At 35.8% G+C, this 25,753-nt stretch overlaps 2 protein-coding genes across 15 annotated transcripts; both read left to right on the top strand.

The window, feature by feature from the left end:
• The first annotated feature begins 1,557 nt into the window (after positions 1-1,557).
• Positions 1,558-7,281, top strand: LOC122313499 (lipid phosphate phosphatase 2-like). Of its 5 annotated transcripts, none has more exons than XM_043128570.1 (9): positions 1,558-1,768; positions 2,103-2,185; positions 3,360-3,593; positions 3,998-4,085; positions 4,324-4,433; positions 5,142-5,232; positions 5,533-5,721; positions 5,813-5,872; positions 6,894-7,281. In XM_043128570.1, exons 2-9 carry the CDS (start codon positions 2,126-2,128, stop codon positions 6,980-6,982), a joined length of 921 nt encoding a protein of 306 aa, XP_042984504.1. In that variant the 5' UTR covers positions 1,558-1,768; positions 2,103-2,125; the 3' UTR covers positions 6,983-7,281. The 5 variants fall into 5 exon arrangements, with proteins under 5 accessions (XP_042984504.1, XP_042984505.1, XP_042984503.1 ...); XM_043128571.1 differs by having other exon boundaries at positions 2,091-2,185; XM_043128568.1 differs by having other exon boundaries at positions 1,559-1,768; positions 3,357-3,593.
• Positions 7,282-9,029: 1,748 nt separating this feature from the next.
• On the top strand, positions 9,030-15,067 carry LOC122312406 (lipid phosphate phosphatase 2-like). 10 transcript variants are annotated; one of them, XM_043126998.1, is made up of 10 exons: positions 9,087-9,110; positions 10,150-10,225; positions 10,363-10,502; positions 11,477-11,706; positions 11,819-11,906; positions 12,008-12,117; positions 12,252-12,345; positions 12,738-12,926; positions 13,060-13,119; positions 14,404-15,067. In XM_043126998.1, exons 4-10 carry the CDS (start codon positions 11,488-11,490, stop codon positions 14,610-14,612), a joined length of 969 nt encoding a protein of 322 aa, XP_042982932.1. In that variant the 5' UTR covers positions 9,087-9,110; positions 10,150-10,225; positions 10,363-10,502; positions 11,477-11,487; the 3' UTR covers positions 14,613-15,067. The 10 variants fall into 10 exon arrangements, with proteins under 10 accessions (XP_042982936.1, XP_042982932.1, XP_042982930.1 ...); XM_043126999.1 differs by lacking the exon at positions 9,087-9,110 and adding an exon at positions 9,147-9,301 and having other exon boundaries at positions 11,482-11,706; XM_043126995.1 differs by lacking the exon at positions 9,087-9,110 and adding an exon at positions 9,148-9,301.
• The last annotated feature ends 10,686 nt before the right edge of the window (positions 15,068-25,753 follow it).

The following is a 25,753-nucleotide window of genomic DNA, read 5'->3' as shown; positions in this document are numbered from 1 at the left end:
TAAATTGTTTGTTACATTTTATATGAAAATTTGTGAAAATTGTAATGATAAGATAAAATAAGATGAGATGAGATGAGTTGAGATAATTTTGATATCCAAAGACTTACTGTACCCATAAATAAGTTTATTAATCTATTTTTTTTATGGTGCAATTAACCAAATATAATTAGAGTATAACTATTTATTTTATAATAAAATTAATTTTTTTATTTAACATATTATATCAAATTGTATTAATTTAATTTTATAGTTAAAGTATATTTTTTAATAGCTCATGCTTTTGCAACTTATAACAGTCTGTAGCGTGCCAAAGAATGAAAGATGTTGAACTTATTTTATGCCATTCGTTTAGCTTTTGGATAAGTATGGTCATTTTTCCCTCTTGAAACTTTCATATTCTTATAGGGCGAAATAATTGTATCGAAATGATTAGGGGGTTTTACTAATGGGCTGAAATAATTAGTTGTTGAAAGTAAGCTATAGAAAGCTGTGTGTGACCCAATCTAAAGTCCCAATCGACGGCTTGGAATTATCTTAAAATAATGAAAATATATTAGTCATAGAAAAAAATTATATAAAAATAAATTTATAAATTAATATGATATGATTTGGTTGTAAAATTATTTTTATTATAAAATAAATTTAACAGATTTTATAAAATTATATTAATTTATAAATTTATTTTATATAATTTTTTTTTTTAATATCTAAAGCAGTTATTTAAAACAAATTTAAATCCAGACTCCAAACCCTATATGACGTGGTTGCAACTGCCCCCACCGCTCCCCCGGGGGTTGGGGGGTGTTGGTGGGTCGTTGAGTAGTCAACTCTCACTCCGCTCCCCTAAATGTAGCGGGCCCACTATTTAAATACTCTATAAAAATATAGCTCAAGGAAACAAAAAAAGAGAAATAAATATCCGTTTGTTTGATCGATTATTTCAAAATGGTGAATAAATCAAAGACTATCGTGTTATTTGAAGTCAACTGTCGGCAGTCAATAAAAAATGAACCATAGAAATGGAATAAAAAAAAAAAATCCAACTACATTTTCTAAATAATTTATTAATTTTAGAGTGGGCAAGTCGGCAACTACCGTAAAAAAACCTAACTACTTTAAAAAAAAAATTGATTTTTTCTTGTATATCACAAATTACTTCTATTCTTTTCAACGAAAATACAAAAGATTTGCATTTTTTAAAATTATAAAAATCATTTCCTTTTATAATTAATAATAATAATTAATAAATATTTTAGCCACAAATAAATTACATAAATATAAATTTATAAATTGATATAATTTGATAAATATATATTAACAAATATTAAAAATAATCATAAAAATGGAATAAAAAAAAATTAAAGTGCGCAATCTTCGTGTATATTCTTTAAGAAATTAATTCTCGTAAAATTTTTGATTTTTTATTGTGTGTCACAAATTTTTTCTATTCTTTTAAAATAAGAATAGAAAGACTTAATTCGTTTAAAATTATATAAATCATTTCTCTTTATAATTATTATTAATAATAATTAATATGGTTGATACCTAACCCAAATGGTACATGCATCAGCTCAGCAATGTCTTGTGTTGCTCAATTGTGGTGGTTACAGGATAGCTGCATGCCTTGTTTAACAGTTTATCTTGTTGGGGGCCCCCGGCCATACACCGCGGCAGAAGACTTCAAAGAAGTCGCTAACTCGATATTAACCCGATAAATCCGGCGACTGTTAACCGGCGATCCAATGATGTAACCGTCCGGCGGCAAATCGTATAGTTCAAATTTCGCACTGTCTCTCTTACCTGTTTTTCTGAGAACTGTTCGGTTCGAAAAAGCTACTAGTATCCTGAGGGAACAGAGAAGCACCTTTTTTTTTTATTAACTTCCTAACTTTTTTCACTAATCATTTTCAGTGCCTTATCTTATCCCTGTGAATCTCGTCTCTTCGTCATTAATACTTTTTTTTTTTTTTATTCCTTTTCCATTCCTGTAGGAGATAAGATTCTCTTACTTATTAGTGTCTTTCCTCATTTTTAATTAATCAATAAATCGATTCGCCATCGTATTAGATCTGGGGTTAAAAATTCGACAGGTGTGCTTTTAGATATTTCTGCGTTTGTTCGTCCGATGGCGTGGAGGGATATGGCATCGTTTTGTTCCTTTTGGAAATTCCGGAATACCTCTCAGGTTAGTGAATTGGTGCTTTTTTTCCCCTACTTTCACTTTTGCATATGTATTTATACGCTGTGACTTTCTATCTAGATTAGAAGCTTTATTAAAGTTTTGATTATCATAGAATCAAAAATTAATTTAATCTTTCTTTATTTCCGAATGTTGAGAGGTACGTCAAGCAACTTTATGAAGTACTGTCGGTGGTTCAGTTTTGGTTTAATTTTTTTGCGTATATTGCTTGCAACAAGCTGTGAACGGACCTTTTTCCGGCAAACTATAGTTTGATTTTAGCCGGATTTTAGCTTTCATCTCATCGTTTGAACGATGCGTCAGCTGCTGCGCACTTTTTGTATGCTTTTTTGTTTTAGATAACTGAGTCGTGTAGCGACGTGGAAAGTGCTGTGCGTTGCAGTCGTGTGTTAGGCTTCGGTTATTTGGTTTACTTGAGAGTTCATATTTTGTTGGACTTGTCTATTGAGAGGGTCGTTGTGTGTTGGTTGTGGTTAGCAAGAGTCTATTGTTCGTATTATTTTCTTTTGAACAAAAACCAAGGAGCTCGAGTAATGAAGACAGATTTGTGGTTCATTTGGAATCTCGAAATTCGATGCAGGAGTGATTCTTTTGCTTCTTTGAATGGTGTGACTCCATTTTTGGTTGGTGCGACACTAACTCTTTCTTTGATTGCTGTACACCATCTGTTTGTCCGATCATTTGTGAAGTTAGAACGGTAATTTTCTTCCTCCTGTCGGAGAACAGAGTGTAAAGAAAGCAAGGTGATCCAATAACCGAAAGACTATGAGCCAAGAAGATGAACTTGGAAAAATCAGTAACCAAGAACTTGTATTTCGTAATCTTGTGACTTGTGCAGTACTGTACATCAGGATGATAAATATCTATAGACATACAAGATCGAATCTGCACTAACTAACTCTGATACTTACACATGGTAGTAACTAACTTGAATGCCGATTAGGCTAACCAACTAATGATTGAATCTGTCAGCGGATGGTAGAATCCTCTAATACCTTCGTTGTCCTGCATCATGGAAATTAGGTTCATTTTTTACATAATTGATCAAACTGTGCTCTCTCTCTAGATCTTAGAGCAGTAAATGATTGAATGGTCCAGCATGAGTGAATCATGCAAAGGAATCATCAATACCTTTGGTGTTATGTGCATGTTACAGCAGCGAAGAAGAGGAGAGATGGAGCTTGGAACGCACACAATGCAGTGCACTATTCAATCTCATGGTGCCGCTCTTGCATGGAATCACAGTTATGATTGGCTTATATTGCTGCTTCTTGCCGTGATAGAAGTAGTTGTATATATCATTGGCCCATTTTACCGCTTTGTGGGAAAGGATATGATGACAGACCTCAAGTATCCCATGAAAGATAACACAGTTCCTGTATGGTCTGTTCCGGTAAGTTCTCTGTCACTGGTTTTTATTTCTTTCCTTTTGGTTTTTATATTTTTTAATAAAAAACTTTTAGCTGAATTTTCATTAAATTGAACTGGCTAGATTTTGTTTAGTCACTAAAAGCAACAATTGGTATTCTGTTTTCATCAACTTTCCAATGCAAGTTTCCGTAAGATTTATTTCAGAAATCTCCATTATTGACAGTGTGCTACATGGAAAAGGACAATTTTAATGCAAATACATGACTATTTCCACCATGGATTTTTTTTTTTTCTTTTTTTCGAAAAATCTAAATTTTTGGTCTTAAGGTGCTATCACTATACAAACTGGAATGATTTTATCATAGTTGTATCAATTTGCTGGAGGCAAACATTGATAACAGGATTCTTTTTCCTTTTTGTGGTCAGATGTACGCAGTTTTGTTGCCTATTGCCATTTTCCTTCTCTTCTATATTTATAGGAGAGATGTCTACGATCTGCACCACAGCATTCTTGGTAATCTTAGTTCGCAGTCATTATTCAGTTATAACCTTTTTTTAACAGCATATATGTTTTTATCTAAGGAAATGGCTTACATCTCCTTTGCTGAATCCCTATCTCTATCTTATTCTGTGATACGGGCACGTGATACCTTATGTAAGCCCCTAGAAAAATAGTAGTAATCATATTTATTCTTTTAGAGTGAAGTTGCATAGAAAGAAAAGAAAGTACTTACGTCTCTTTTGAAGACCAGGTCTCTTATTTGCTGTACTGATTACTGCGATTATTACGGATTCAATAAAGAATGCAGCTGGTAGGCCTAGACCAGACTTCTTTTATCGCTGCTTCCCTGATGGAAAGGATGTATGCTCCCACTTTCCTCCAAATTATTTACCTCTTTGTTTTAGTTACATGTGCCAGTGTTTTTCTCTTAAAATTTCCATATGGTTTCATAACATTGTTAGCATTGTATGTCACATCCTCAACAACCACTTGAATGTAACTTTTTCAACGAATTGAACAAGGCATATGCCAATTGTTTCCTCTTCTTCATATACCCACTTTTTATTTAGTTAACCATACCTTAGATGTGTTCTCTATTTTCCTTGACAAAAAAGATGATAAAGAGTTTTTTTTTTTTTTTTTGAGGGGGTGGGGGGGATGGGTCTGACCTGCTGGTTAGGTGTTCAGAGCTATCAATGAGGTGTGGTACTAGGTATATACATGTACCCTCCATCCCCTCCCCCCTTTCCCTGAAAAAAAAAAAAAAAACAAAAAAATTTCCAATGGTTGCCAAATTTTGGCACTCAGTGAATTCCCCAAATTTGGCAGAAAATCCTGTTCAGGAATCAAGAATCATTTGGATAAATGTGTAAACTTCTTTTTCTTTTCTGTTAGTTCAACTTCACAGGTCTGAGTTTCTCCCAAACTCATTGCTTTTCTTGGGGGCGTGGGGGTCATTGCTGGACCTTTTTTTCTGGCCTGAATATCCAATATATCATTTAAAGAATTATGAATATCTGCTCCAAAGTACTTTTATTGTTGATCTTGTGTGGTTTTTGCTTTTGTTAGCTTTATGATAAATGGGGAGGCGTAGTATGTCATGGTGAACATAGTGTCATAAAGGAAGGACACAAGAGTTTCCCAAGCGGTCATACTTCATGTAAGCAACACTTCCTGCTACAGGCTCTAATGTATTTTGGTGAATTGAAATGGAAAAAATTACTCATCAAATCACATTAGCGAATTCATAATCTATTACACCTGGGAAAACTTATACTAAATGTAAGTTGGTTGATGGTGGTCTCATGCTTCCATTTCCTATTTTGAACCAAGCAGACAATTTTCTAAAGAGATTGTCGAATTACTAAAGAATGCAAATATATTCTATCTTCTTAGTTCACCAAAATCAAAGCAGTGTATGAAATGCTCGTTGGATATGATTTAGGATTTTTCTCTGCAGGGTCCTTTGCGGGTTTAGGTTTTCTGTCATTATACTTGACTGGAAAAATCAAAGTATTTGATCGCAGAGGGCATGTGGCAAAACTATGCATTGTTTTCCTTCCGCTGCTCGTTGCATCCCTCATTGGCGTCTCACGGGTTAATGACTATTGGCACCATTGGCAAGACGTATTTGCTGGAGGTGTTATAGGTATGTTTTTGTATCATCACTTAGAAAATGAAATCAGGCTCAGATTTTCAATATATGACTTCAGCAGCTTTACATGGTTCATCGTTTGCAGGGCTAGCTGTGGCAGCATTTTGCTATCGGCAATTTTTCCCACCTCCATCTGATGATGAAGGTATCCATCCTTTTATCTTTTGTTCTTTCAAGAAGTGATTCGTTCTAATTGGAATTTCAATTTTTTTTTCTAAAGAATACTCTTGCTACCTTTATCTCGAAACATCAGTAAAAGTTTTATGGTATCACGTTTTTAATTGGTAAAGGTAAAGTTTGTTGAAACATAATGAAAAGGTTGCCCAATTACACAAAAAGTATATACAAGAACATACCTAATTATAACAAAGGAACTCGAAAGTACACAGGAAGTTTTATAGTATCATTACATTCAATTAAAGGTATTGAATGTCTTCAGAGACATTCAAAGGATGTATGCTTCTCCAGAAAAAATAAATGCATGCATGCTTGTGTAAAATAATAAAATATTAGAAAATGAGGAATCGATGTATGGAGAAAAGATCTGCTTTGTGTTGGCAATGACAATAAATAATGAATTTATGGGAACTCATGCATCCTGAATAGTGAGTGGATTGCTATATCTTAGAATTGCAATTTTGAGTATGCTAATGCTCCAATGATTGCCATGTAGTAACCGAAAGGGGAGAAAGTTTGGAATCATATAATATGATTGCAAGTGTTTTAAGTATGAGTTTTGTTTTATACAAGAAAAGTTGCGTACTAATCTGCGCACTAATACTAATTCCTTCATATTTAAAATTTAAATTAGCACTATTTTCAATAAAATCTACTTTTTGACCAATCACATTAAATTGGTGCATATATTAGTGCACAATTATTCTTGCTACAGATTTATCCTTTTAAGTATCTACTATACTAACAATACTTCAATCAGAAGTTGGGTAGAACTTGGAATCTTTGAAAAGAAGTAGAATTAGAGAACCAAGTAACTCTAGCTACCTAGTCACTGGTGTTTGTGATCTGAAAATATCAACATTTGACCCGGTGAATTGCTTCCTCTCTTGTTCGTTATGATCCACTATTTCTAAAACTGAAGTACTGTTGTTACTTTCCGAAAATCAATCAGGCTAATTGAGTTTTCCTTAATGATATTCTGGTTTCAGGATGGGGCCCTTATGCATATTTCCAAGCTTTGAAGGAGTCATCTGCCAATACAGACACGTTACATGAAACGAATGCACAGAATGTGTAGGCTGCAGGGATTGGGGTTGTGAATCAACAAGCAGGGCAACATGATGATGCGGCATTCTCTTTGAACAGCGATCTTAGCTCCACACTGGATGAAATGGAATCAGGGAAGAGGTGATCTTGTATATCTTGTGTTTTAAGTTAATCCCAGGTCCCTTGACTTTTTTCTTCACATGTAAATGACAACTTCCTGAATCGACTGAATTTTAGTTTTAGCAAATCTAGGATGCAGCCTGTTAGATGATAGATGACCTGAAAATGGTACTCAATGATGGAAAAATAAAATCTGCTTTTCTTTTTAAATCAGCCTATACACATGACCCACTTCATGTGTCCATCTTTTCTTTTTTCATTGCTTAGAATATTTTGTAACTATTTGCATGCACGTGTGAAAATTCGAGAATACCACGAAATGTTCATTAAAAACGACGTATGGGATTTATATATATCCTAATGTAATCAGCCTTAAGGATGATGCATGTAAAAAGCATTCCTGGAAATACCACTTTATCTGTTTTGTTTGAGTGCGGAGAAGTCATCACGAAACGTAAGGAGTGAAAAGAATAATGTTAGGTTCCCCCCAGCTTTCAAACAAAGCTAGCCATGAGAATGTTCCATTTCTTTTAGATCGCACGCCATTAATGATCACTCTCATGCTATCATCTCTAGACTCTTGCAATATGGTTCTGAGTAATTATTAAATTTAAAATACTCATTGTACTACTAAAATGTCTTGTTATTAAAAATTAATATTTATATAAGATTTAATAACATTAAATTTTTTGATAGGATAGAAATGCCTTATCATCCATACGTGATAATTTTCTGCTAGGTAGATTCATCGAAGAGGGAAGTATAAAGAATTGAAGAAAAGATTCCTCATATATCTTGTATGAGTTTGAGAGTGTAGAGTGTGAGATAAATATACACATGAAATGAATTTAATTAATTTAATACTGTTCATATAAATATTCCTTACAACATCAAATAATTAATAAATATCGTATAACCTACTTTTTTTTAAGCGAAGAGGACAATATCTAATTTTATTGATAATCTTCATTTACGGTGGAGGAATATAGTATACAAGAGAGCATGAGATTATAATAATCTCAAAACCAAGCTCCTAAAGAAAATTAGTAAATGAAGATTACAAAGGGCACATAAAGGAATAAAGAACTAGAGTCAATACCGAAAGTTAAGAGCGCTGCATGATCCAGAGCATGCAGACCAAGCATGTGTCTAGGCAATTGAACTAGAGAAGATAAACTCACCGTGTTGCCTTGGGTATATAAAACATATGATCCAAACTATTAAAAATGGAAGAGTTAGCCTATAATTTGTTTTAATCGAAACTTTGGTAGTATAAACTACCAGGTTTTTAAGGAAAATGGCATATGTATTAATGTAATAAGCATTTTGCCTAGGCTTATGCCTATTTTCATTTACCAATTTCTCCGTGTCAATTGCATTAAAAAGAAATAAAAGAATAATATTGATTATGAATTTTCCATTCCTTATCAAAATTTATCAACATGTCTTTCAATCTATACTTGTTTCTCTTATAATCCACGTATAAGACATGAAATTGTAAAAGGCAAGTTAAAAGCACAACAACAAGAACAAGCAAAGAATATGAGGAGTTTCGAGAAATGGTCATAATCCAGGCTTAGCCTACAGAATATGATAGTTTTAGCTCGATTTTGATGAAATTATGGAATAAAGTAATAAAAGTAATTCTCGATTTAAAAAAAAAGGACATGTAGCTTTTGGAATTTTGAATCCCCTTCATACACTTTATTTTGACTCAGATATTTTTGAAGAATGCTAACCTTGAGATGCCCAACTTTCATCCTTTTCTAACGGTCTTGGATTAATAGTACTCTCATGTTGCATGATAGTCCCGAATAATTTGATTGTGTCGTTTCATACTTTCAGCTGTATTCTGATAATATTTAATAATTATTTTTTTAAAAAAATTAATAAAAATTGGAATGAGTAAAAGCTTCACATTAATAGATTCTTTCTTTGTTTTTAATCAATTACTTAACTTTGGGAGTTGCTTATTTTTCAAGTGCAACGAACCACTAAATTAAGCTCGAAACGACAGTGGCTACATCCCCAAACGCAGAGTAAGTATACCGCCTTCCTTCATTCAAAGAACAGCTTTCTTTTTGTTATTGCTCCCTTGTATTTCTTTTGCTGTGTGCCACTGCCCCCAGAGTGGATGCTCTCCACTGCATGCGATGTAAAATCATCACAAATCTCTCTCTCTCTCTCTGAAAACGCTCCCAGTCCCCTCTCACTTTCTTATATTTTTCAGGTAAAATTTATGTCTCAGAAACCTGTGCGAATCTCTCTCTCTCTCTCTCTCTCTGAATCTATTCGTTGTTCGCTTTCTTGTGCACTTTGCGATGCTATATTTCTCTCGCTTGTTACTGTTGTGGTGTTCGCATGCTTTTGTTATGGAGAACTCTCTTCCATGTGTCAACAAACCTGAGTGTGGATTCTCCTGGTTACCTTTTCGTTTCGTTCACCGGAAAACGAAGTAAATATGATGGAAGTATAATTATGAGTCATTTGTAACTTTTTGCTTTTGATTTTTCTAATGGTTTTTTAATTACTGCTCAGTGGAGTTGCGTTTTTTTTTTCCTTTGCTCTCCTAGTATAATATCCGGATATTTGATTTCTTCTATTTTCATTCACTTTCTTAGCTTCCGAACGGGGCTTTTTTTTTTTTTTTTTTTTAATCAGAAATTGTGCTTCCCTAGCCTTTTGCTTTCTGTAAGTTTGAGTACGTTAAACTTGTTTAGGATTATTGAAATTAGACATTTATAAATTATAAGAATTCAGTACTTTTTCTGGTCCTCTGTTTGCGCCTTATGCCGAAGTATATGTATATTATGCTCATTTTGTTGGTAGTTTTGGTTACAGTATCAGTGCCTGCTCAAATTGATAGCTTGTTTTACTCTTTTTTTTTCTGTTATTTTTTATTTTATCCGCATTTTAACTGACCACTGTAAAATAATTACTTTATGTTTTATTTATTTTCAGTTCTACTGGAACGTTTATCCTGTTTTCGCTTAAAAAATGTTATTTAGGGTATCTGGAACACAGGTGGAATATATTGCCTTCATAATTGTCCATTGAGTTATGGTTTCCTGATTTCAGTTTTTTGAAACGTGCTACGGAGCTGTAATGGTCAACCATCGGGGCATTTGCCAAATTTAAGTAATTTTAAAACTCGGTAATGCAGCAGCTATACGGTTTTATTCCGATGCTATTACTAAATTACAGCATTATTATAATTTAATTTCAATGGATCCTGGAAAGATCTATGATGATGTGCAAATAATCAATATATTATTTGGTTTTAAATTTCAGATGTTCCTTTGATCCCTATCAGCGTAGTCTGGAAAAAACTGTATTTGGGGAGCCAGCAACTTACTCAAAATAGTTCTGGTGATGTATCATGTTTAAAAGTGGTGCTTCATCCATTAAGTGCTTTCAAATTCAACGAGAAGGTACCGATAAAAAAAAAAAAGAAAAAAAATCAAAGAGAAGGTCATCTTAGGGGGACTGCATGGTTATCAAAACATTTCTCAGCTAGTTCCTATAACGTGCAGGCTAGCTGAGATATTATGATAGATGATTATAAGTGCCTTTGAAATCAGAATGACTTTGAAGTTTCTTCTCCCGTTCTTTGGCAAGTAGTTTATTACATCTTATCATAACCTATGGTTATCCATCAAGCAGCTTAAATTCTACAAACTTTGATGCAAAAGTCATTTTAGCTTAGGAAAGGGTGGTGGTGGTGGTGGTGTTTGTTGTGATTTATGTTCTTCGGAATGGAAAGGTTTTTAATACTTTTTATGTGTGCTAGGCAAAAGCAAGGCAGGTATCCTGAGTGGATTGCCTGTTCGGACCTCCTAGTTCTCTGTTGGAATAAGTTGACCTGAATTACCGTTCAACTCTTTTTTAGGCAATCATCTTTGTCACATGATAGTCCTTAATTCTTACTTTGATGAACAAATGCCACCCTGCTATCATTGTCCTTGTTCATTGTCTGGTGTTTTGTGAGTACCATGATGGGCCTTCAAATCTGCACATCTAACATCAAATAAAAATATAAAAAAATCTGTACAAAGAAATATTATATCATTCAAACTGGAACTTGAGGGAATCAATCGTGGATTGGATCCAGAAACTTTGAAGTTGACTTTTTTGTCTTTTTGTGTTCCTATTATGTCTGTTTGTGATCATCGTAGTTTTCATGGTTTTATTGGTGTTTTATCATTAATTGTCTCAAAAGTTTAAACCGATATAAAGGAGTGTAGTTATTTAATGAATTAATTTCCCTTCTTTCTTTCGTATTTTGTACCTCCCTTTACAAAAGCTTGAAGTCTTCACATTTATTCCTGTGACATTATTTTTATTTTTTTTTTCTTTATATATTTGCTCAGTTATATTCATTAACTAACCTTTTAATTTGCCTCAGATCAGTGAAAGATGCCAGAAATTCATTTGGGCGTACACACTATAAAGTCACATGGAGTTACAGTGGCAAGAATGCATGTGCATGACTGGCTAATTCTTGCCCTTCTTGTTGTGCTAGACGTCATTTTGAACCTTATAGAACCATTTCACCGTTATGTTGGAGAGGGGATGATGACTGACCTCAGATACCCTTTGAAAGACAATAGTACTGTTCCCTTTTGGGCTGTTCCAGTAAGTTTTGGCCCCTTGAACTGATAAATTCAAAGGGAATCTTCTTGCATGAGGTAATTGCACATTAGTTGCAACGTCAAAATTAATCCTTTTGTGTACATTGTTTTGACAGATTATCGGGATATTGTTGCCTTTTGCTGTCATTCTCATCTACTACTTCATCAGAAGGGATGTTTTTGATCTGCACCAAGCCACATTAGGTATCTCTTCCTCCCTTTTAAAATTTTTTCCATGCAGGTTTTTTTTTGCGTGGTATTGTTGTATAATGATAACGTCAAATTGATACCGTGTGCATGTCCAGGTCTTCTATTTTCTATACTGATCACTGCAGTTATAACGGATGCGATCAAAGATGGTGTTGGTCGTCCACGTCCAGACTTCTTTTGGCGTTGTTTCCCTGATGGCAAAGTGGTTGGTTTTCAAGTTCATGAATTCCCCTGGTTTTACTTTTCTCCGTGTTTATTTAAAGATTTTATGATAGAAGAAGTCTTTGCCCTTCCCCAGTTTGTTACAGCCAACATGCTGCTGGTGCATCACATGTGCAGGTATTTGAGCAGGTCACAAGGAATGTTATGTGTACTGGAGATAAGAGTGTCATTAAGCAAGGACATAAAAGTTTCCCAAGTGGGCATACATCTTGTAAGCTATCTAATCTCTTTCAGGACTAGGGTTATGCTGCTGGCTTAGCGGTTGTGTTCTTCTCCATTTTGCCTTTTGTTTGATGCATTGTTTTCATCCCCGGAGATTGCAATCATATGTATTTCAAACTCATGCTGGAAATATAATATGTTGACAGAAATGAATGGTTTTTTTAACTAGAAATTAGGATTGCTGTGTTAGTCACAATATAACTTTTTTATATGAAGAAAAAACCCAAGATTTCATTCTCCGTCTCTACGAATGGTTGTGTTGAGAGAGGGATTTGGATATTAATATTAGTTCATTTTATTTTATTTTTATCTTTTTAGTATTATCTGAGCACCTTGTTCAATGAAAACATCAGCTTAACAAATCCTGGATTTTGGTTTCAGGGTCCTTTGCAGGTCTTGGCTTTCTTGCTTGGTATCTGTCAGGGAAAATCAGGGCATTTGATCATGGGGGCCACGTTGCAAAGCTATGTATTGTTTTCTTGCCAATACTAGCTGCTTCTCTAGTTGGTGTTTCTCGAGTTGATGACTATCGGCATCACTGGCAAGATGTATTCGCTGGAGGTCTTATAGGTTTGTTTATCAAGGACTTTTATTTTTTTTCCTCCTCTTTTTGGTCTTGTGCTGTTCTATTTTTTGGTACATGGCATGCTAGCTTCTTAGAATGAAATATTTTCGCTTCTTCTCATTTAAACTTTCTATGCAGGGATGACAGTTGCTTCATTTTGTTACTTACAATTCTTTCCACTCCCATATGACATAGATGGTAAGTACCTCATCTTTTTCCACCAATTGGTTGTGTAATATGATCTAATTCTTTCATATATTATATAATTATATTTATTAGCCTATGTTGATGCTATGATCCAACCTTTTGGTGACCTGCGTCTAGGCACGTCTTCAATATGTGTAGAACAAATGGCCAAAGTCCAATGCACTATGTCTGTTTCTGGTGTTTAACTAAATTTCCATTGCCGTCATTTAGCTGGACTAAGAAATTTGTGAATATAAGAATTTGTTGCTTGTGGGCTTTGAAATGTTGTTGTAGATGGTTTCTTATAAAATAAAGTAAGGTATTACGAGGATTTACCATTCTTGGACATAAACATTCGAGCATACTAAACACAATACTAGCTTGCTAAGAGCATTGATGGGGTAGCTGATTAACAATCTTGAGAAAGATTTTTTTCATTGTACTGTTTAAATGAATCATGAATTAGCTAGATTAGACAAAAAGTGGTCAAGGCACTGGAACGAAATATTTTAGTACCGGTACCGTTTCGTGTACTATTTCAGAATAGTCGACATATGAATAAATTATATATATAAATTAGATTCCAAAACATTGTTTTTGGTATTGTATCGTACCGGCCGGTACATTCCATACCGGTCACTGGTCCGGTACAAGTATGGTACCTATTTCGTACCGGCTGAAATACGGGCCGGTACGGCCAATATTTAGGCCTTTTATTTTTTTATTTTTTTTCATTTTTTCAAATTGTAATCTCATTTTTTGACTTCCAATTCAGACTAGACTATTTATAATTTATATATACATATGTATTCATGTATAATTTATTCATATATAGACTATTATTTTGAAATATAATTTATATATATAAATTATTTATATATCGACTATTCCGAAACGGTACCGGTACTGAAATATTTCGTTCCAGTGGCTTGACTGGTACGACATCCAGTACAGTATTCAAAACATTATTCCAAAATAATAGTCTATATATAAATAAATTATATATAAATACATATATATATATATAAATTATAAATAGGCTGGTTTGAATTAAGAGTCAAAAAATGAACTTGCTGTTTGAAGAAATGAAAAAAAAAAAGTACAGACCGAAATACTGGCCGGTACAAGCCAAAATATAGGCTGGTATGACTGGTATTTGAGGCGATACGAAACAGATGTAATACCTGTACCAGATTAGTGGCTGGTATGGAATATACTGGCCATACCGGCCAGTACGGTATTTAAAACCCTATAATTCATTCATGAGTTGCCACTGTCTTTACGTAACATGTGCAGGTTGGGGACCTCATGCGTATTTCCAGATGTTGGCAGACTCCCGAAATGACATTCAGTCCGCAACAACCAACACAAATACTCTCAATGTGCAGCAATCAGAGCTTGGAAGTGTATACATGCGACCTCAACACATCGTTGAACTATCAGGAGTAAATACCGCGGACTCAAGCCCCATGCTTGATGCATTGGAAAGCGGGAGGAGATTCTGATCACTTTTAGGCTTGGATTGCAAATAGCTTGACGCTACCAGATGTGTCCATTTCTTCAAGATAATATTAGGATGTAAATTTCATCGGCAGATACCTGACCTCGAACTTTTAGCATGGAACCGACAAAAACCATCATCCCTCATTAGATCGATTGATTTCAAGACTGCTCAGCTGTTTTCTGTGGTTCTTGTTTTGACGTACATATGATTGATCTTAGCAAATTTCCTGGCATGCCACTGGAACAAAATCATATTCTTCCCATAAAATTAGGGTTTTGGGAGTTGATTAAACTGGATTTCCAATCATGATTTCGAAACTGATGATGTTATCGGTTTAACATGGCTTTTTCCATGGGATTATGTTGACACATATACATGTTTATGCTATGTATGACTAACTCTAATGACATCGTGTCCCCACAATCAATATAAAGAATATTACACTCTCAGCAGCCATCAGCCCCTCGGCCCCTTCTTATTTCTCTCTTCTTCCTCAATATAAATATGATATCGTTACAATTTTTGAGTGCTGACTATTGACCTTATCGATCAAGGTGCATTGAAGGACAAAAAAATAAAATAAAAAACGCATTTTGTTAAACAAACCCATTGTTCCAATACGAAGACTTAGGGGTATACAGAAAATTAATTCCATGACAAAATAAAAAATTAAAAAATTAAAAAAAAAAATCCATCAAGGTCAAATTACAAGCTAGTACATTAGATCCTTATTTGGGACCTATGATCGAATCTAACAATGTATTAGAATATAAAAGCTATTAATTTATTCAAATTAGAAGTCGGACTATGTTGACCAAGTAACAAGCATGACTTTCTCCTTGACACTTTTAGGAAAGAGTTTTGCTATATATAAATACAGTCGCGCACTAATCTGTATATCAATACTGATTTATTCATACTTAAAATTTAAATTAATACTGTTTTCAATAAAATCTACTTTTTAACCAATCACATTACATTGGTGTATAGATTAATGTATAATTGTACTTGCAACTATATTTTTTCTTTAGGAAAACTCTACTTGTAGACCATTTGGTGCACCCTTGCGGAAACGATGCGTTTTGGCTAAAGAAAAATGGACACACACAAAAACAAAGGGAGGAAAATTTCTGAACTTGGCTTTTTTTCCCTTTCTTCTCTCTGATCTTCATCTCCCATTTTTATCTCTGTTTTTCCTTCTGTTCTCTTCTATTATTTACATTACTCTCTCCAGTGGATGTTACCACCGACGAACTTGTCGTAGCCACCCCCACAATTGGTGTTGCCTCTCGTGCCAGAGAAGAAGGCATTTTGACCTCTTATGCACTGCTCTACGCAACGCTTTTCTCTCTTTGGAAAGATTGATAACACTGCCACCGCCACCGTTCCTCTTCAAATCCGTTGCCTTTCTAGGTACACCCTGAAAAAAAAAACCACAAAAAGCTTCAATCTTTCCCATTCTCTCCCTCGAGTTTACTCAACAACCAAACAAAACTACCTTTTTTTTTTTTTCATTTTCTACCTCTTTGGGTCATGGATCTTTTCTACCTCTTTGGGTCATGGATCTGAGGTTGGGTTGCAAATGGTGCTTTTCATTTTCATCTTCGGATGAAGCAGATCGCTTTATCTAAAAGAACTCCTTGAACACTAGTAGAACATCGTTTGAAGTCGTTTGCTCCAAAACTCTCAGACTAGTCATGCGTTATACGTCCAATGATGTTCATCATTTGAAGGGCTTCTAATGATTTGAAGGACTTCAACTTGCCTTGTACGTACAATGGTTTCAAATGAAATGCTTTCAACAAAGTATAAAACTTTCAAGAGGTGCGTGATCTTGGAGGAAGCACAGAACGTCTTCTTTGAACAAATAAAAAGGAAAAAGAAATAAATTAGTTACAGAGAAGAGAGCAATATTTGCCCTCTTTTAAAATTCCTCATTATAGCAAAGCCAACAATTCTATGCATATTCATTAGGAAAGAACCCAACCAATTTTCCTATCTATTGGCTTTCATCTTGATCAATGAGCTCCAAATTTGACATTGAAAGAAGGAGATGTTTTGAAAAACGATGACAATGAATTGAAAAATAATATGGAACGAGAAAGACGATCACACACAATCACACACGACACAAGATGTACGTGGTTCGGCAAATTGCCTACGTCCACGGGAGCTGCAGAGGATTTTATTACTGAAAAATACATTCTACAAGATGGATCTTCAACACTGTATGTCCACAGTGTTCATTCATACAGTAATCGTACGGCCATATGAGTTAAAACATCATATATATAGTTACACGGCGGAAACCCTATAAAATTGTATGTTTGCTCGAGCGGCGTGTCGAGCGCGCGTCGAGCGAACTTCCCTTCCGCATCCTGCTCGAGCTCACTGTCGAGCTGACATTGAGCGTTCGACTCTGCCTGACTTCGCTCGAGCGAAAGCTTCTTGCTCGAGCTCACTGTCGAGCTGACATCGAGCGTTCGACTCTGCCTGACTTCGCTCGAGCGGCCAATGCATCCGCTCGAGCAGTGTGGACCAGACTCCACAGCACTCAACAATTCTCCCACTTGGAGACTGGTACACTCGTTGCATCGCTGTCTTCCTCAAACGTGATATCCTCCACCTCTGCAACTCACTACTCCTGTCTTCATGCTAGAAGACCAATTGAAGTTGAGCACAACTTCAGTTTCTCAAGCGTGACACCCTTAGTTAACATATCAGCAGGGTTCTTGCTTCCACAAATCTTCTCAAGTAATAACTGTTCGTCATCTAACAATGACCGTATGAAGTGATACCTGATCTGAATGTGCTTGGTCCTGGAATGGAATGCTGGATTCTTGGCAAGGAATATGAGACTTTGACTATCACTGTAGAGAGTGCCTTTCTGATTCTTCTTACCCAACTCCTCCAAGAAGCCCTGTAGCCATACCGTCTCCTTTGCAGCGTTTGACACTGCAATATACTCAGCTTCTGTTATAGACAAAGAAACTGTTTTCTGTAGATTGGAATCCCATAACACTACAGTACCACCAAGTGTATAAACAAAGCCCGTGGTACTCTTTCTGCTATCAATATCTCCAGCTAAATCAGCATCAACAAAGCCCTGCACCTCCAAGCTCTCTCTAGAGAAACACAAACAGGTTTTTGAGGAACCCTTTAAGTACCTCAAAATCCACTTCACTGCTTCTCAATGTTGCTTTCCCGGGTTACTCATGTATCTACTCACAACTCCCACTGCATGTGCAATATCCGGTTTTGTACAAACCATAGCATACATAAGTGAACCAATAGCTGAGGCATAAGGAACCTTACTCATGTAATCTTGTTCCTCCTCTGACTCTGGTGACTGATTCTTGCTGAGTCTGAAGTGACTTCCCAAGGGTGTGCCAACTGGTTTGGCCTTGTCCATATTGAACCTGCTGAGTACCTTTTTCACATATTCAGCCTGTGAGAGTCTCAACGTACTTCTGACTCTATCCCTGACAATTCTCATACCAAGGATTTGCTTTGCAACTCCCAAATCCTTCATCGCAAAGTGCTTTGACATCTGCTTCTTCAGATTATTGATCTCATCAATACTAACACCTGCAATCAGCATGTCATCCACATACAACAACAAAATAATGTAAGAATTGTCAAAATGCCTGACATAGCAACAGTGATCTACCTGACATCTAATGTACCCTGCACTATGCATGAAGTTGTCAAATTTCTTGTACCACTGTCTAGGAGCTTGCTTTAGGCCATACAAGCTCTTCTTCAATTTGCAAACTGAACCTTCCTTTCCCTGTACCACAAACCCTTCAGGCTGGTGCATGTAGATGTCTGTTTCAAGGTCTCCATGAAGAAAAACTGTCTTCACAGCTAATTGCTCAAGAAATAAATTTTCAGTAGCAACCATAGCCAATACCATCCTGATGGTTGTGATCTTCACCACAGGAGAAAAGATCTCAGAGTAATCAATACCCTACTTCTGCTGAAAGCCTTTTACAACAAGTCTAGCCTTGTACCTCTTACTGCCGTCATGCTCAGTTTTCACCCGGTACACCCACTTGTTGTGTAATACCTTCTTCCCTGATGGAAATTCTGTCAACTCCCATGTCTGATTCCCTAACAAGGAATCCATCTCATCCTTCATGGCCAGCTCCCACTTGCTAGAATTTTCATCTTGCAAGGTTTTTTCGTAACTCTGCGGTTCTCCACCATCTGTCAACAAAATGTAATTTAAGGTAGGTGAGAAATGCTGTGGAGGACGTATAGTCCTAACTGACCTGCGAACTGCAACTGTAGGAGTGGACGGTTCTGAAACTCCCTGCGGAATAATAGGAATGGGTGCACTGGACCCACTCTCCCCATCACTCACATCTCTACACTGCACTGTGACCTCTGGTAGGTCATCTAATCCCACAAACTCGGACTCCTGAGGAGCTACTGCAGAAACTGTACTAGACTTATCCTTGTACATAATTTTCTCATTAAAAATTACATTCCTGCTTCTTATGATTTTCCAACCCTGATCATCCCAGAAACGATAGCCAAATGCCTCGTCTCCATAGCCAATGAAATAACATTTCTTTGACTTAGCCTCCAGCTTACTACGAGTATCAGAATCAACAAGCACATAAGAAAGACAACCAAAAATTTTAAGGTGAGAAAATTGAACCTCTTTCCCACTCCAAACCTCCTCAGGCAATCTACAATCCAGTGGAACTGATGGCCCTCTGTTTATCAAGTAAACGGCAGTGCTAATTGCATTTGCCCAGAAAGTGGGTGGTAGTCCAGCGTGCAACCTCATGCTTCTAGCACACTCATTTATGGTTCTGTTCATACGCTCAACAACTCCATTTTGCTGTGATGTCCTAGGAATGGTCTTCTCCATTCTGATACACAGAGCTGTACAATACTCCTTAAACCTGCCATCAACATACTCACCACCATTGTCAGACCTGAAACACTTCAGTTTCAAGCCTGTCTCTGTCTTAACCATGGTTTTCCAAATTTTGAAAACATTAAATACTTCAGATTTATGCTTCAAAAAATAAATCCATACCTTCCTACTATGATCATCAATGAACGTAACATAGTAGCGAGAACTTCCCAGAGATGGAACTGGGGAAGGACCCCACACATCTGTGTACACAAGATCAAGTCTTCCTGTCTTTGGCATCCTGCCACTTTTCAAGAAGCTGACCTTCTTTTGTTTCCCCATAACACACTCTCGCACATACTGAGATCAACTGTCTTCAGTTCTGGTAGCTTGCCTCTAGACAGAAGTTCCGTCATGCCCTTCTGACTCATATGGCCAAGCCTGCAATGCCACAAATCTGCTGTGCTTTCTGCAACGGTAGTAGCAATAGTCTCAATTAAACCAGTAGTCATATATAGTGTACCAGTTTTCTTACCCCGAGTTAGTACCAATGCCCCTTTTGTGACCTTCCAGGTGCTATCTGAGAACACCACTGAATGACCACACTCATCCAGCTGCCCAACAGAAATGAGGTTCTTCTTCAACTCAGGAATGTGCCTAACCTTTTGCAAGGTCCATTTGTTCTTGCCAGGGAGTGCAATATCAATGTCTCCCATCCCCACTACGTTCAAAGCCTCTCCATCAGCTAGATACACCTTCCCAAAATCACCTGTAACATAGTTCCGCATTAGCTCCTGGTGGGAAGATGTATGAAAGGAAGCCCCTAAATCCAGTATCCAGTCATCAACTGGACTGTGAATTGCAAGCAATAGTGCATCTTGTACTTCTTCAATTACCACATTAACACTATCATTCTCCGTCTTCTTAGGGTTTTTGCAGTTCTTCTTTATGTGGCCAGCTTTGCCACAGTTCCAGCAAGTTGCCTGCTGACCAGGCCTCGACTTGCTCTTGCCCCTGTTCTTTGATTTTGATCTTCCTCTGTTTGAGTTTCTGTCATGTGATCTCCCTCGAGAATCAACATTTACGGCTCAACTCAAACCCGAGGTCTCGCCTGAATCTTTCCCGCGCACCTCCTCAGCCAAAATCAAATCACGAATATCATCATATTTCAGTTTAGTTTTACCAGCAGAATTACTAACAACCATTCTCATGGCTTCCAAACTATTTGGCAGTGAAGTCAATAGTATCAATGCACGTATCTCATCATCAAATTCAATTTCAACAGACGACAATTGATTTGTGATAGTATTAAAATCATTCAGATGTTGTGCAACAGACGTACCATCTGCCATTTTCAAATTGAATAACTTTTTCATCAGATGTATCTTGTTATTCACTGACGGCTTTTCATACATACCAGACAAAGCCGCCATGAGATCTGCAGTCGTCTTCTCCTTGATGACGTTGTGTGCAACGGATCTCGACAGGGTTAATCGAATAACCCCCAGAACCTGTCGATCCAACAGGTTCCAATTAGCATCATCCATCTTTTCCAGTTGCTGCCCCAATAGTGGAAGATGAAGTTTCTTCTCATAGAGGTAGTCCTCTATCTGCATCCTCCAGTATCCAAAATCTGTGCCATCAAACTTCTCGATCCCCAATACCTTCAAATCATCTCCAGCCATCGTTTTTCCTCAGACCCGAACCTTGGCTCTTGATACCAATTATTGTAAAAAACGATGATAATGAATTGAAAAATAATATGGAACGAGAGAGACGATCACACACAATCACACACGACACAAGATGTACGTGGTTCGGCAAATTGCCTACGTCCATGGGAGCTGCAGAGGATTTTATTACTGAGGAATATACTCTACAAGATGGATCTTCAACATTGTATGTCTACAGTGTTCATTCATACAGTAATCGTACGGTCATATGAGTTAAAACATCATATATATAGTTACACGGCGGAAACCCTACAAAATTGTATGTTTGCTCGAGCGGCATGTTGAGCGCGCATCGAGCGAACTTCCCTTCCGCATCCTGCTCGAGCTCACTGTCGAGCTGACATCGAGCGTTCGACTCTGCCTGACTTCGCTCGAGCGGTGTGGACCAGACTCCACAGCACTCAATAGGAGAAATGGCAGACATAGGGGAGATTACGAAGTTGGGCATCGCGTACAAATTAATGAATCATTTTGATTGGTTATCTTATATTAACAAAGCTGGTTCTTGAGCAAGAAAGCAAGCTTCATTACACGCCGTTCCCAACATCTTCTCCCTTCCTTTACTTTTTTTTTAATTTATTTTTATAAAAATATCCTGCCACGTCGGCAGGGGTGCACAAGGGGTGCACCAACTTGACTGTAGCAGGATTGGGCACTTTTTATCCGATATATGTCCTTAATTTTCCCGAATATCGATAACAACATTACTATATTCAAACCCCACATCAGAATTGGCACCAAGCCTTTGCTTCCATCTTCTATATAAATCCTCTCGCACTTGCCCTTAATTTTCCTCATCTCTCAGACAAACACATGAAAGTATATATATAGTTGAAAATGGAAATTGTTCCTTCTGCATATTATGAAAACTTGAAGAGGTATTGGAGGAGAAGATACCAAAGGCTGATCAATTGAGCAAATTATACTAAGAGTTTTGCTACATACAAGCGCAGTTGCGCACTAATCTGTATACCAATACTGATTTATTCATACTTAAAATTTAAATTAATACTGTTATCAATAAAATCTACTTTTTGATCAATCACATCACATTGGTGCACAGATTAGTATACAATTGTGCTAGTAAATACACAGATTAATAATCGTGACAATCGAACGATGGATGGAATCTCTCTTCATAAGTAAATACAAATTAACAAGATGTCACGAACGATGGATGGAATCTCTCTTCATAAGTAAATACAAATTAACAAGATCAATATTAGCGAATGATCATGGTCCATGGAGTCATTGATCATGAGTAATAACGACCTCTATTGTACATGTATATATATATATATATATATATATGTAATTCAATGAATAATGAATAATAAATTATTTATTTAGTTTGGATTATACATTATTCAGATCAGCTATTTATAAAATTATTAGTATGTTTGATCTCATTATAGGGAACTTTTGGCATGCATGCATATCCTCAACTTATAATTAACGTGTTTCAGGGATCAAAGACGAATTCCAGAGTTCATTTGGTCAACATAGCTAGCGTTGGAAATTAAATAGATTGTAATTTGGATTTGATTCGGATTCACTACTACGTTTCTTACAATTCTCTCAGAATTACAATTAATAATATATATAAAAGTAATGCTAGATATAACCTTAAAGTGTGCAAGTCTATAATATTTAATATTGAAATTTCCAATATCTATGAATAAAATTAAATAATTCAGAATTGCCCCGTTGGTGATTAATGTCTATGAGTTTTTTTTTGGTTGCAAATTTTTGTTGCAAATAATGACGTTTAGCAACAAAATTATTGAAATCGTTGCTAATTTATCTTTACAAAGAAATTATATAGTTGCTAATATGTTTTTGTAAGAAATTATATCGTTGGAAATAAGGACAGATGCTTTTGCAACGAAAAGATATCGTTGATAGTGAGATTTTTATACTTCTGCCTTTCTATTTGTAAGGAAATTGAAATTATTGCTAACATGTCTTTTCAAGGAAATTGTATCATTGCTAACATATTTTTGTAAGGAAATTATATAGTTGCTAACATGTTTTTGTAAGGAAATCATATGGTTGGAAATTAGGATAGATGCTTTTGCAATGAAAAGATACAGTTGGTAGTGAGGTTTTTATACTTCTACGTACCTTTCTATTTGCAAGGAAATTGAAATCGTTGCTAATATGTTTTTGTAAAGAAATTGTATCGTTGCTAACATGTTTTTGTAAGGAAATTATATCGTTGGAAATAAGGCTTTTGCAACAAATAGATATAGTTGGTAACGAGGTTTTTATAATTCTACCTTCCTATTTGCAAAGATATTGAAATCGTTGCTAACCTATTTTTATAAGGAAATTATATAGTTGCTAATATGTTTTTGTAAGGAAATTATATCGTTGCTAATGAGGATGTTTTTGCAAGGAAAATATATCATTGCCAATGAATTAGTTTGAAGTTTTTATAATTTTCTTAAATGTTTTTGCAAGAAAATGAAAACCGTTCCTAATATGTTTTTGCAAAGAAATCATATCGTGGTAATGAGGATGATGTTTTTGCAAGAAAAATATATAGTTGGCAATAAGATTTTAATAATTCAATTTGTTTTTGTAAGGAAATTATATCGTTGCTTATATGTTCTTCCATAGCTTCATCATTCTCCACAGAGGCTCTCCATAGAAGCTTCTTACACCAAATTCCATCACACATAATAATTCTAAAGAATCTTTTATAAATTTTTTTATCGCATTAAGTGATATATGAGCCATGAAAGATTATAAAATTATCCATTACAGTAGATTTCACTCATAACAACTAGTGGGCATAGACTTTTATGCATAATTATGTAAATCTCTATCTCCTTTTATTTTTATTTATTTATTATTTATTTTATAAATAAACGTAAAAAATACCGTATCGAAACCCAAATCATCATCGTGAACCGATGATATTTTTTCCACCCTGAGGTCTGTTGTGCAAATTAAGGCATTGACGCCATCCATTCAGTTCTAATTATTTGATCGGTACTAGCCAGACCAGTACTAGTCTTGAGCGAGACTATTGTTAATCAAACCGTGCAATATTGTACTAGAATTAATATATCAAAACTTATACTTTAATCAACTAATATATATCAATATATATATATTATAAAACCCGTGCCTGGTCAGAAAGGCGATATTGACCAAATTAATTATATGCAATGTAGTTTTCTTCTTGTCTCTCATATATATTCACCATGTTCTTTCCTGGAATATCGATGGCAACACTCCTACGTACCAAACCCATTTGAACACGTACGTACCACGCACGTCCTCTCTTCCCTTCTATATAAAGCCTCTCTCACTTGACCTAATTTCTCCACATCTCTCAGCCATACATGTAGAATTGTAGTTAAATCAGTTTCTCATAATAGATACAGCAGTAAAATTGATGGAGATCTTTCCAGCTTCTGCATATCACGGAAACTTGAAACAGCATTGGAGAAGGAGATCAAGATACCAAAGGCTGGATGGTGCAAATTGTAGCAATAAAAGGAAGCTCAAAATTACAAGGCTGGGGGCTACTGCCCGGCTGCTTTGGAGGGTAACATCGCACCCAAAGCTGAGACGACTCAACGCTATTCTTTCACCAATTAAGGTTTTGGCAAAGTTGCATGATGCATACGTAGTGGTGCGGAAAGAGGGTTCCTAAAGGTCGACAAATCATCTCGATGATGGTCTGATCTAGCAGTGAGGAAGTTGCTTCCAGATTGGTTTTGGAAATATATATATATATATATATTTATATATATTATCTATATAAGAGAATATACAGCGTCTACTCGCGAAATAGATGCCCTCGTGCTTGCTGCTACAGTGTACTCTGTGGAGGGATGAATGCATGATATCAAGGGAAGGGAAGCTAGTCAGGCCAAGTACTACTAGTAAAGATAGTTTTTAAAAGTAGGCATGCATGCATTGAACTTAGACCCGTGCTCCGTGTACTACAGCTTACTCCTTTTGTTGCTTTGGAAGCTTGGTCTTCTTGATCTGATGATCTGCAGTACCTTTGCTTTGCTGCTATATATGCGTTGTAATTGCATTCTGGTTGCTCTTAATTAATTAGCTTTGCTATATTGTAGGTGTTTTTGTGTACGTAGCTGTTCTAGTGCTTGCCAATGTTGCCATTGTTGTGGCTAAAAGGAAAAAATTTGATAATTTTAAAAGGAAAAAATCTATCTGCAAAGCTCTTTATTAACACACCAAACAGATTGCATTTGCTGATGTAAAAACTCTTTAACATAAATTATCATTAAAAGAATTATTGTTCTGCTGATTGTTTTTAAAAATTATAATGGGTCCTAGTGATTTGTTTTTCCACCAACTTTTACTTTGGAAACTCAATTTCAAGACCAGAACTCGGATTTTAAAAATAAAAAATTGAAAATATGTTAAAATGAGGGGGGAGGGGGGAACGCTGATATTGGCTTTGGTATGTGTATCAGGCCTAGATTTTGTTCCCGTTGCTTATCCGTTCAGGTGATGGGCTTTTAATAAGATCAGCCCATGAGATTTAATGTCAAA

The sequence above is a fragment of the Carya illinoinensis genome, chromosome 6 (genome assembly GCF_018687715.1).
Source record: "Carya illinoinensis cultivar Pawnee chromosome 6, C.illinoinensisPawnee_v1, whole genome shotgun sequence".
Taxonomy (NCBI): domain Eukaryota; kingdom Viridiplantae; phylum Streptophyta; class Magnoliopsida; order Fagales; family Juglandaceae; genus Carya; species Carya illinoinensis.
The sequence above is the reverse complement of the archived record's forward strand: the minus strand, read 5'-3'. Positions and strand labels throughout refer to the sequence as shown.

What these genes read in the sequence shown, in the direction of transcription:
- LOC122312406 (XM_043127002.1), top strand. Translation starts at nt 11,488, where the DNA reads ATGCCAGAAATTCATTTGGGCGTACACACTATAAAGTCACATGGAGTT. An exon ending in TCTGCACCAAGCCACATTAG is followed by an intron (nt 11,907 to 12,007) that starts GTATCTCTTCCT and finishes GTGCATGTCCAG; the next exon opens with GTCTTCTATTTTCTATACTG. An exon ending in ACTCCCATATGACATAGATG is followed by an intron (nt 13,120 to 14,403) that starts GTAAGTACCTCA and finishes TAACATGTGCAG; the next exon opens with GTTGGGGACCTCATGCGTAT.
- LOC122313499 (XM_043128568.1), top strand. Translation starts at nt 2,126, where the DNA reads ATGGCGTGGAGGGATATGGCATCGTTTTGTTCCTTTTGGAAATTCCGG. An exon ending in ATTTGCTGGAGGTGTTATAG is followed by an intron (nt 5,722 to 5,812) that starts GTATGTTTTTGT and finishes CATCGTTTGCAG; the next exon opens with GGCTAGCTGTGGCAGCATTT. An exon ending in ACCTCCATCTGATGATGAAG is followed by an intron (nt 5,873 to 6,893) that starts GTATCCATCCTT and finishes TTCTGGTTTCAG; the next exon opens with GATGGGGCCCTTATGCATAT.